The sequence below is a fragment of the Dufourea novaeangliae genome, unplaced genomic scaffold (assembly GCF_001272555.1).
Source record: "Dufourea novaeangliae isolate 0120121106 unplaced genomic scaffold, ASM127255v1 scaffold248, whole genome shotgun sequence".
NCBI lineage: Eukaryota > Metazoa > Arthropoda > Insecta > Hymenoptera > Halictidae > Dufourea > Dufourea novaeangliae.
Window position 1 is genome coordinate 1,626,550 of NW_015374156.1, and position 12,868 is coordinate 1,639,417.

At 35.7% G+C, this 12,868-nt stretch overlaps 1 protein-coding gene across 1 annotated transcript in view; it reads left to right on the forward strand.

The window, feature by feature from the left end:
• LOC107191913 (hemicentin-1) overlaps positions 1–12,868 on the forward strand; it is a 423,923-nt gene that overhangs the window by 363,923 nt on the left and 47,132 nt on the right. Inside the window, exons 10-14 of the mRNA XM_015581060.1 lie at positions 4,254–4,598; positions 6,023–6,289; positions 7,814–8,170; positions 9,678–9,938; positions 11,533–11,790. Coding sequence (XP_015436546.1) covers positions 4,254–4,598; positions 6,023–6,289; positions 7,814–8,170; positions 9,678–9,938; positions 11,533–11,790 — 1,488 coding nt within the window. The remainder of the gene's footprint in view (positions 1–4,253; positions 4,599–6,022; positions 6,290–7,813; positions 8,171–9,677; positions 9,939–11,532; positions 11,791–12,868) is intronic.

Genomic DNA, 12,868 nt, shown 5'->3' on the forward strand with positions numbered 1-12,868 from the left:
TAAGACACGCGTATGTAACTGTTAATACATAGAATTAGTAAAATACAGCAAAAACTCAGCAGAACGATCACTGTTCAAATTTTATTTTTTACAAACACGACGTGTTATATGGAAAAATTGAATTTATATTTTCTTAATTATTCTTGTATGCCCCACCCTCTACGTCCATTGCAACCACAGGCTGTGTATTCTATATCAAATAACGAAATAAATTGTGTACATTATCTTCGTAATTAATATAATATCAATATACTGGTTCGTTACAACTTATGTTTAATGTACAATACGGACCTATATTTGCTGCAGTTATATTTATATGCGTCTGAATTGTTTAATCTTCTTTTAATTAAATTATATCGTAAACTTATGTGTTAAATAACACATAATTTAAGTATATGTTACATTAATCGATTATTAGAATCAATAATTATAGTGAAATTTTGGTAATTAGTCCCATGATTTGCGTTCGATAATTAAAAAAAAAGACATTGTGAAAGGAATGTTAGATGGATTATATTTGCGAATGAAAAACGCAAACGGTACATGTGTCTCGACATTGGCTTTAAAGCGGTGTCCACGAAGATTTATGGACGCATAAATATCGTTTACCACACTAAAACGCGACAAATTGCGCTAATACGAATCGGAACCGAACTATTTTGCCGGCTGCTTGTTTTCTCCGTGTGTGGTGACGTCGATAATAACTACTCGTAAAAATATTTTCACATTACACAATTGGAAGAAACTGAAACACTTAAATTAAAACAAATTAAATCAATTATTTACCAATAACAACTTCTGAAAAGGTTAATAATATTTCTCAAATTATAGTGATGAATTCTCAAAATAGATTCTTTAAACAATAATACCTCTTATGAACAAATATTATTTGAATCTGTCAACTTCTTATGCACGTGGAATCGTGTTTATTTTTCATTTTAGTAAAAACACCGACAAGAGTAACACAACCGTACTGACAGTAATTTTTCACGTCAACTGAAAGAATTATATCTCTTAAACAGTCATAAATCTTTGAGCTGTATTTAAACGTTCTTTTTTTTCGAGTAATTCATAGTGAACTTCCAATCCGGTAAAAATAATTATCACAATAGAAGGGTTTAATTTTATACTTCAATGGAAGTGTCTTGAACTGCACGAAATATCTAGAATCTAGAAACTACAGGATTAATCAGCCTCGATAAATCCACGAGACAAGTGTTAAAATAATTCAGCATATATGAACTTTAAAGTCCGTATTGCGTCTGACGCTTATTGCTCTACATTTCTGTCAAGCATATACAAGATAGTGAACTTGTTGGAGGAAGTGTTGAACATAAATCTCGAGGAAACAACAGAAGTATTGGTAAAGTTAATGTCGTCTCGCGTCTTAAACCCCTGTTCGTATTTTCTGTTTCTATCTCTGGCCTTTGCTGTGAAGAAAAGAACGAAGCTTTATTCGGTTACTGTATGATTGAAGTTGATGTTGCTCCGAACTACGTACCATTGTCAATTTTTCTTTAATTAGTAAAGAAAATGATATTAAATGACATATTTGATATTCAGTTTAGTATTCAGGAACTAATTTTTTTATTACATATCTGGACCCTGTATTAAGTCTAATTTTCTTTTTAAATGACCGTTAACATGTTTCCCGTATCAAATTTTGCACTCCTTCCGAAGGTAAAAATTATATCACCCTAAGTAGTTTAGTATTTAACATAACAGTGTAAAAATGATATCAAGTCCATATTTTGTTCGGAGCCAAAGAATGTAAAGTCCATTAATATCGCGTGAACTTGTCGCTTTTTCGCCACTTTACCCAATACTTTTGAACGAAGAATAACTAGAAGGTTCGATTATGCAAACCAAATTAAATTACCATTTTGAAAAAATTATGCTATTGTTAAATGCACAGGCATCGTTGCACTCGCAAAAGATTATATGGTCCTACAAATATAGTATTCATTGGACTGTCCATTCTCCAATATTTTTTCCTGCAATCGTGTAGACCACCCTGTACAGTAACTTGCTGTTAAACGAACTGTAAATGAAATAGACCTAGTTATATTTGAATCTCTTACTAGACAGAAATGACATTTTTCAAGATGAAGTGACAGTTTCAAGACATTCCACGCCATATGAACTGTTATCATCAGACATCTTTATTAGAGTTGACAAGAGAAAAACCGAGAACAACGCTACAATTCATTAACACTAAAACTACCAAAACAATAAAAAAGACTAGTTCTTAAACCCTCAAAACATTATTAAAATATCATAAGTTATGACATATACTATGACTCATAACAGAACAGTTTCTGGAATTCTTTGCAACTTTTATCGGAATAAATAAATAAAAAAGTTGATTAATTTATCGATTTGCATTTTTTCAACAAACTGTACCTTTTGCCAACACGATAGAAATAAAAACACGCGCATCTCTGGCAGTCTTGTTATTAAAGCAACGTACCTATGATTGAGAATAAACATCGGTTCACCGTAAACACGGCCGTTTTACAATGAATTTCTAATTGCATCCTTAATAACGCTCGGAAGTGTTGTGGTCTGTGCAAACAATCCATGAAGCAGGCCGAGAATTCGAACGCAGAAAATTAGTTCCGCCGACCATCCACTCTTTCGACGGTCGTTGTTTTTCCTTCTTCTCGTCCCCGGGTAAACTCCGCGGACGTTCTTCCGGGTTCTTTTGTTTTGAACTTGCTGAAATCTTGATTACCTTGCGGATAAAAAATGTTCCAGCCAATCTGCTGATTGGATCCTGCACCCTGAGTTTCATTCAGGTGCTTCGGACTTTGGGTCCTTTGGCTCTTTCTCTCATCGAGCGTCTTGTGTTGCCGTTTATCCGATCTGATGTAGCATAAATAGACACCTACTTGCACGGTTCCCGAGGAAACGTCTCCGAAACGCGTATGGTTTGCTTTTGAACGGTTTCACCGCGATCATAAATCTTTATACTATACCCCAGACCTCGTAAAAAATGCATGAGCCTCGAGAGTTTGAAAACAGTCGGTCGTTCGACAGTCAGAGAGGGCCACATAAAGGGAAGAGAAAATATTCTGTCTCTTACACTGATTAGATTCATTTTAATGAGATGTTTGTGGTACGGGCCAAATGGAGAAGATAAATCGCACAATTATGTGCTCGATATGGTATTACAGTTCTTTTGAGGCTTGTGGAAAAGGAGAGGTACGTGGAACTCGGGAAGTATTTATAAGCCATTGAAGAATTAAATGGGAAAAGGGTGAAATAGATTTTCGAAGTTATAAAGACGTCAAGAAGTACTTTTTTTCCTGAAATTGTGTAAACAGAAATTCAGTATTTGTTCCAAAAGAATCGGAAACTGATTTGACTCCTGCAGTAATATTTTTCATTCTTTCCTAACGTCAAAGAAAATAGATGATAAAATATATTGAAACTAATTTAGTAATTTAAAAATTTTAATTCAAATTAAATGATTAATGGTCGAGTTTCAGCACTCGATGCTTTTAAATAGATATTCCATTCATGATTTACAAAATTACCGTAAACAAGGTGTGCATATCTTCTCCAGTTTAACATTAATAGTCATCTGACTGTGAAATGAGAATGCATTCTTTACGTCACTTGGTGCCACGATGCGCTCACTACAAGCTTAACAAAACACTGAATTCCTTAATGGAACAGTTAATAATACTCCATAACTGTAGGAGACTCAGGATAGATCAGAAAAGATTAAGACGATGTAACCGAAGCAGAACAAATTTTTATTAATAAGTGACTGCAGCATACTAGATAGATTTTCGCAGTTTTATAAAGACGCCGTTTAATCCGCCATTAACCGTTCGGTAGTAGGTACCTTTAATTGAATTGGTTGTCTAGAAGAAGAGCATAGTTACAAGATAATAACGTACGTCAATTACACAAGCTGTTGTTGTAAAATACGCCTATTTCCACTTTGAAAAATAAATAATAATCCAATAATGAGAAAGTAATTTATTACCTGCAAACACAAAATTGGGTACCATTGTTTTAAAATTTTTCAAAAACTTTGTAACATACGCCTTTCTTCTAAGTATACATCCATCTACTTATCGATTCTTTCATCCTAAGGATGTCTATTCACAAAAATTCTTCAACCGTATGTATTCCATAGTGCAATCGTCCTACCCTTGTAGGATTCAAGCACAATGGACCACAAGAGCGGCCAGTATAAATCCAACAGTAAGAAAAATAACAGTTTGTCCGTTCACTTGCAGATAAACCGGTGGTCGAAGTGATAATGGACCCACAGGAGCCCGTGAACGAGGCGGATCGTTCGAACGTCTCTTTGACCTGCGAAGTTGTTTCTGGAAATCCGGCAAGTCTGACCGCCGTCCGATGGTACTTGGACGGGGACCTGCTGAAAGAACTTCCGGATTGCACGAGGAATAGCACGGCGACCACCACAACCACCGAGGAATCTTTAATTTTCTGCGATATCGATCCGAGCAAGCTGCTGCTGGAAGCAGTGGGTCGTTCCTTTCACGGGAACTACTCTTGCGAGGGCAGAAACGACGCTGGCTGGGGACCACTTTCACCGAGTGCACCTGTCATAGTCCATTGTGAGCGGTCTTAATTTTTAATTCTTTGATCCAATCTTTCTTTCCGCCCATCCCTCCCCACCCTTCCCGCATCTCGGAGACTTCTCAGCCCGTTGATCTGAATAATTCTGTTCCCGCAAAGATTCGCGAATGTAAGCAGCTTGTTCCCTGATTGTATCTCCAACGTTTTCCTTTTTTACAATTCCAATGTTACGATTTGTATGTTCTTAAGCCAGTTTTGTTTGACAAGAACGTGTGGAGATCTATCAAAACATTGAAGTAGGTGAAAATTTCCTTGCCAACAAAATTCTTTTGTTGTGTTTCATATACTTTCGCGTTATCTTTCATGCAAATTAGTTGACTTCCTGAAAGTTGGGGGAGACCGTGGTTAAAAGTAACAGGGTTAGGTAACAGGGCTTATAATTTTTTAAATAAAGGAGACAGCACTAACGCCAAAAACTATTACTTTCTACCGCGATCTCCCCTACTTATTTTTCCAAATAGGAATTAGCAAAAATGTTATGTAGTCAGAAAATATTTCGTAAGTACAGAGATTTACAATTACATACTTATTAGGGTGAAATTACGTAATACATCTCAATTAAAAATACGCCTCAGAACTTAATTACATTAACTCTTAACGATAGACCACTAGCCTGAATGACGAATTTCAATTTTTCTTTCAGTATCATCATCTAATGGAGAATTTCGAAAGCTCTAGTCCAGTGTCTCCCAATCTTTTTTGGACAACGCCTCAAAGATCTCGATGCCCCCTTAGTATAATAATAAGTTCTGAAAAATGTAACATCACTAACTGTTTCAATTCAAAAAGGCACATTGGTAAAATTGTTATCGATGTGGTGACGAATGTCAATGATTTGCTAATTGCCCTCCAAAATACTCAAATTGCCCCTCAATGGGGCGTATATTGGGAAACATTATTCTAGGCGATCGAGTACTTTCAATTGAAACGATAATGAAAAATAACGTTCCAATAGTTATTAACACGTTGACTGCCAGCCACGAGATAACTCGTAGTTGAAACATTGCAAACATTCTGGATTATTTAAATACCTCTACAAAATTTTGACATAAGATTAATATCACAGTATAATTTAAAACAAGACAAGCAATCTCAATTAATTAAACGCATATATTTTCAAAGATTTATGACTTAAGAAACGAAATAAAGTGTGTCTGGCTACGTACTGCCTTTTCCACTGTGGCAGTCAACGTGTTAAAAATGTTACAAAGATAGTCGTTGTCGGATTATTCATCTCTGAGCCGAATGGTCTGCAGTAAACGCTTATAACTTATACTATCTTGCAGTCTCAAAGCGAAATTAATTATGCAACAGGCTAATACTTTCTTAATATAGGAAACAAAGCTTTGAAAGTAAAATGGTAACATACATTTGAGAATTTTCTTGTTGTTGCAAACTACAGATAAACCTGGTCCGGCTTCGATCTCCTACGAACCTCAGCAGGTAATAAAGAAGCGTCCGTTGACCATCACATGCTTCGTCCTGGACCCAGGACGACCAAAGGTAGTTGGCTTTAAATGGTTACGAGGCCTTCACAGACTTCCGGATGAAAATGATGCTACCCTTACCATCGAGTCGGTTAATTTGGAAACTGAAGCGAACTTTACTTGTCTCGCTTACAATAAAGCCGGCGACGGGGACCCGGCCACCACATTTATCGACGTATCCGGTGAGTTGAAAGTTAGCTGTAAAAGTTTCTAATTCCCCGGCGAATAAATCTGTCATGCGTCTTTCGCGTGACAGCAGGCCGTTTAGGAGTCGGAAAGTAGTTTTGTAAACACAACTATGCAAGACCGGAGCTAGGTTTTCGTTTTTCTTCCGCGATTATGCTAAAAGGGAAATTGAAATTTTTTTTAGAGTAATAAATTTTTTAAATAACCCATTGAGTGTTCACTGAAATAACCAAATATGGCAAGAAAAATGTCCACTTTTGTTGTAAGTTAAATTGCTTAAAACTGTTCTTCATAATATGGAAATATAGGTATGTTTTATAGGTATATTTTTATTCTTCCTTGTCGAATTATTATCATCGTACTGAAGACTAAACAATGAATGGAACATAAAACTAACTCTTTTTGTAAATGTTTGAAATCGAATATTCTACAGAAATAAAACTACACTTACGATTTGTTTGACGGTCAAGAATATAACTACGTATTTATGTACATAAACAGAATGCAACGAACCAGGAATGAATTGGTTTCCAGACCTTTTATTTGTTTATTCGTTGTTGCAACGTATTATTCTATCGGAACCTCTCCCACAATGAACCGTTTATTTTAAGCGTTTCAGATTGCTGGTACGAGGTTAATTGTTAAATGTACCAATAAGTAGTCCACTATTTTCTGTGAAATTCTGTATTTGTTTAGAAATAATTCAACCAAGTTGATCGAAATATTTATTGAACTGTAGTTTTTTAATCGAGTAAAATGAAAGACTGTCAATATTAACCGAAAGTTCTAACTGAGGTTAAAACGGAATTTGTTATTTCCTTTGCTGTTTTCCTAACGTACTGATACTTAATTTAAACTGACAAATGAAAAACTTAGTTTGTTTAACTCTTTCAATTTTGCTAAACAAAGTTTTAGCTAACAATATTTTCTACTAAACAATTTTATCACACGTTCCAAACAAAATTTTTGTTTATGATGAAACGTAAATACAATAAATAAACACTGTTGACATTATAGTTCCGGAAGTAACAATCTCAAAGAATAACATTTCCGAAAACGTTGACGATCTTGAAAATAAACATACCAAAACTATTTCCAAAGTACTATCTTCAACCAGCATCATTATTCGCTGAAAAACCGTATCATAATTATTTTTAAAACTACTATCAAAAAGTTGGCACTCTATATACCGTGTACCAGTTTCAATATTGCAACCGAAATGATCAAAACAAACATTACATACGCAATACCTTTTTTATCGTCTTCCACAGACGCGATAAAGTTCGACAAAAGTATGCAATGAACATCGGCATCGCTAAAAAGAACAGTTACCGACAAACAGCGCGGAAACTAATACGCGTCGGATACGACAGGATATACGGCCAGGGTCTGGAAAATTTCACGTATTTCACAATCGACGGGAACGATCGCGTCAACCCTTATCTCTGGTTCCGGGGCTGTAACAATGTCTCCGGCGTCGCTCGAAAACACGGTTAAACTTGTTCTTTGATTGTCAATAGCGGCACCTGCCTTTATCAAGAAGCTGCTCCCTTATCACGGCTACGTGTACAATTCACCGAACGTTAGCATCATGTGCTGGGTCGAATGCGCGCCCATTTGCAATATTTCCTGGCTGAAGGACGATATTCCGATGGATTTCACAAAAACGAACCGATACTATATCTCGAACGTTTATCATCCCCCCGATCCGCGAACGAACGACTTCGAAAGCATCCAGTCGACCTTAGTCTGGAACCTGACCGCCTGGCCGGGTGGTCAGCTGGACAGGGTCGAGGACAACGTGAAGTTCACCTGCGAGAGCACCAGCAACGGGATTGGGCCTGGGGTGAACAGCAGCACTCATTTTCACGTGGAATGTAAGTCCTCTTAACTCTCACCACCACAGAACCACAACTTTGACACGAATTTCAAGAACTCCATTAAATCGTCTATTGTCGATGGCGAAGACTGTGGTGAGGTATACCGGGTAAAGATGATCTGTTTGGATAGATTCAATGGAATTTGGACGGGAACAGAGAGACATTAGTGGACATACCGTCGGTATACCAGTATTAGAGAACTTGTAGAGGACGTGGAGACTATTTTTAGGCTCCAGAGTTCGGAGTATAACACTATAATAAAATGAACCATAAATACATATAATAAATAAATAAATATGTATATGAAAGTTCTGACTCGGAAATATAAAGAGTCATGAAAAATCTGCCCGTCCTCTAAAGGTTCATTAACACTGGAAGTACGGACGTTTTTAATGTTCGTTGAAACAGTGGTGTCTGGATCAGTTTGAAACCCTATGCTTCCGTCTTTTTCAACATACATTCGAACCCGATCATTAAAAAACACCTGTTTTTTTATATCATTAAATATGAACAACTTCTAGCTTAAATTATATTTACACGATGAGTTAGATACAGCTTTTCAACACTCGGGTCCAAACGGGCCCGGTAACCTTACTCCAAGGGTTAAACAGTTAATAGGATGCTCGTTTAATTGTATTTGCTACATTCATTTTATTACGTATTTCTTCAGCAGTTGCAACCACTCAGACGATTACTAAATAAATGTTTAACGCAATGTAATTTCCATAGGGCATGAATTTGAAAGTGTTAGAAACGCAGATAAGGTTTTTGAAACAAATTTTATATCGGGTTGTTCGGAATGTTCGTAAAGTTTACAACGGCAGAGTTACAATCGATATTGTTCAATTTACATCATACTATGATTTACTACTTTTTTATAATTTATTTTTATTTTGCAATCAATTTCATTGTACCACCTATGTACGACTTCAATTCTTTTAGCCCACACATAACTCTCCAACCTGTTTGTAGTTGGATTATGTTTTCCAAGTTGTTTTCTTAATACGGAATATTCCAGCGATCTAATGGAATAACCATCTGATCGGGTGAAGTCCGATTAATTCATTAAATCTTATGAAATTTACCAGTCGAAGTAGTATAGTTTCTTTACAAGTTCGATAGAACGTAATGAAAATGGACTTCGTGCCTGGTCACACATTTCGTCGGTATTTCTCCGAGAAAATAACAACAGTTCGAGTAACTCGTGCAGCGAATACATTCAATCCATACTTGAAAAATAATACCTGTTCATCGGATCAAACTATTTTTCCTTCGTCCAATAAAAAGGTAACGAATACACTGTGCAGAAAACTCTGCAAACTTTCCGAACGAACCACTAATCAGAATTAAAATCATTTCAACATAAACCTGGTAGATTTCAGTCGGAGAGGTAATGTTTTACTTCGTTTCGTAATAAACATTTGATCAGCTCGTGAATAATTTGCAACGATGCTCTTAGAAAAGAAATGCAGCCATTTCAGATAGCTATCTTATTCTTTGCCAGTTCCCCCGGAAAATATGACGATCTCGAAGAAAACGGTAAATGTCACGGTCGACATGATACCGGAAACTGTAAGCTGCAACGCGAGAGCACACCCAGAGCCCACGTTCCGGTGGTTCCGCGAAGGCTCTACGGACACCATCGTCGAGGGCCGTGTTCTCGACTTAAAAGTGCCCGTTCCGAGGCGCAGCAACGGAACATACTACTGCGAAGCATCGAATCGCCACGGAAGCCGTAACATTTCCATGGTCATGAATGTTCAGTGTAAGTAAAGATACAATTGCCGCGCCATGCTAGGCCGTTCTGGGCGACATTCAAATATCCTATGAGATTTAGGATCCTGAGGAGGAATACTTTTTATAGATAGAATGCTCCTTTTTATTGTAAGCAGATTTGATCTGATGTCGGTGTTCAAACAAAGGATTCTGTGTAGTTATGTGGTGTAGCAGTGATTTCTCGATGAATGCGACAAGAATAACGGCGTTATTCACGCCACTGGGGAGGTCCCCCTCTGAAAGCAATCGAAACATAGTAAACAGAAACTAAACAGAGGCTAGACTTCGTACATAAACAAATTTATGTCGGGTTGCAAAACCTTTCTGCCTTGCCACGATTGCTCCGAAACGGACCCGAGTTCGTCACACTCGTCGAGACATTACTGTAGTAAAATCAAAAGATTATATAAGATTTAATCCTTAAGTAGGCGCACTAACAAAATCTTTTTAAAATGAAAGTAAACCTGGAGGCATTAAAAAATAAAAATTAATCAATTTGATAATTAACGTTTGTTATTTTTCTAAGGAATGAAAACCAAGGCAATAAATTGTAGTGGTTGTGACCATATGCGCCTACTTAAAGGTTTGAGAGTTAATTGTTACTATGATGGTTTTACCTAGTGAAATCTACAAATCTTGTATTTTTTAAATTCCATTTAATTCGATTCCATCCAAATTTAATGTTAAATTCCAATTTCTTCCCCAGTTTAATCAATTTATTTATACGTATGGAAATTTGTATGAACATCCAGAATTGAATAATGAGAAAAACAGTTGCAAGATTAAAATAGAATATTTGTAATTTATCGTTATTATGGTTTTTTCTTCACACTAGATAATAGTATCCAAATATCATAGTTTTTCGTAAAATCGTAGTTTCCAGACTGTCGTTTCTGTTGATTGCCGAACTTTGTTTCTAAGTACTGAAAGGTAAAGTTGAATCGACGTTCGCAAGGTTTGGATACTAAAAAACAAAGAAATTATTGAAGATTGTTCCAAGTTTTGATGATGACTGTAACTAAGGTCTTCAGACTACATCGCTTCTGAAAAGTAGTTAAGAAGTAACCTCGAACAAATCTGTGAAGTATTCTGCACCAGTGATTATGAGCTGATACATAAATTAGAATTATTTAAAAAGGAATAGAAATTTTAAATAAATCAAGATAAATCTATTTTACGCATTCGTGAATTATTATTTTATAAATTAAAGAACTTAAATCGGAAAATTTAGATTCTAAAAAGTAATGTTAAGTGTAATGCAGAAGTGTCTATTACGCTTTTTTTATCAACTATTAATTTTACTGTTGAAGCTTTTGTGTGCACCTTAACATGCCTGATAAAATAGATTTTTCATACATCTACGTTAAATACATTACTTACAAAGTATGAATTACTCTAAGTAATAACCAATATTGCGCACAGCGTAAGGTAATGATTTTGAATTTTCGAATTTAATTATTTTACTGACTAAACATCCGAGGGAAAATATTATTTTACACTTTACATTTATATATCTCCATTAATTAATATGTAGGTAATACATGATAAAAGAAATAAAATTTGAACATTTCTCATTTTACCAGTTAAACCAGAGTGTCACGTGGAAAAGGAACGAATAGACGGCGAGGATTACGTGGTGTGCTCTGCGATAGCTAATCCGAAAGAGACCGATTTCGTTTGGTCTTTGAAGAGTGACAACGACACGCTGGAACAGGTTGCCGAGATACGGAATGGAAAAAGCTACATCCGACTCGATACATCGGTAACCAATTTCCGAATATACGTTTGTGTTGCGAACAACACCATTGGCTACTCCAATCCTTGTGAGCGCGACGTTCCAGGTAAGTTAGAAAGAGATAATCATATATTATTACACAGGGAAATAAACTTTACTAATTATGTTACGTGTACCACTCCCTTATTTCTACTTTGACAAAAAATATTCCATCCAATTTACGTGACTATTAGTAAAATTACTAGAATCAACCCATTAGGTTTACTTTGACAAAATGTCAAATATAAAGCCAACTTCAGACACGTGCAACGCGCATTGCAGAACACTCTTAAAAGGATCGATTTTAATGGGTCGACGCGCAGCTAACGACTTCGTCAAGCCGAACGCAAGCATTCTGACGCGCATCATAGAAAATATCAGAAGGAATGTGTCTTTGTTACCATGCCTACCCAAACATTAATTACTGTGTTAAAATAAGAAAATTAGATATTTATGCCGGGCGTATCAAAAATTAATTTTTAAAGAGTTACAAGCCTACTTTTCTGTTGCATGTTGCTCGAGTGTGAACGGGATTTTTCTTGCTCGCTGTTGCACGTGTCTGGACCTGGCTTTACATATATAATAATTAATATATTTAAAAAGTAATAAACGTAAGATCCTCTTTTCTTAACGAAATTTAGGATAATAAATAATTGAAATGTACTTTGTGTTACTATATAAAACAAACTGCGTCGAAACAGAATTAAATTTAATTTCAGCTAGTATTGAATATGATTTTAATTCTCATTGAGTAACATCGGCAATTTTAACACGGGAATTTCTTAAACTTTTTTCTTACTTGTACGTAATTTTATTATAATATTTATACTGCGAATGTTTGTGCAAATACCGATTTTTCTAGACTACTTTACGGAAATTAGAATCCAGGACAAATTTGTTCTCATTATTCGAGGTTCTATAAATTTCTATGGAAAATGAACATCTCGTTGATATTTGTTATACGTTTTACAGTACGGAATTTCAGATAATCGTGCATACTATAAATCCATAAAATCCGCAGCCTAAGAACATTAATTTAATTTTTTATTTATTCGTGAAAGTTTCAAGGGTGAAATTAATAAAGTCGTTGAGTGCCTTGTGTTCCAATAAAAATAAGAAACTGTTCGAGGTATTTTAATGTGATT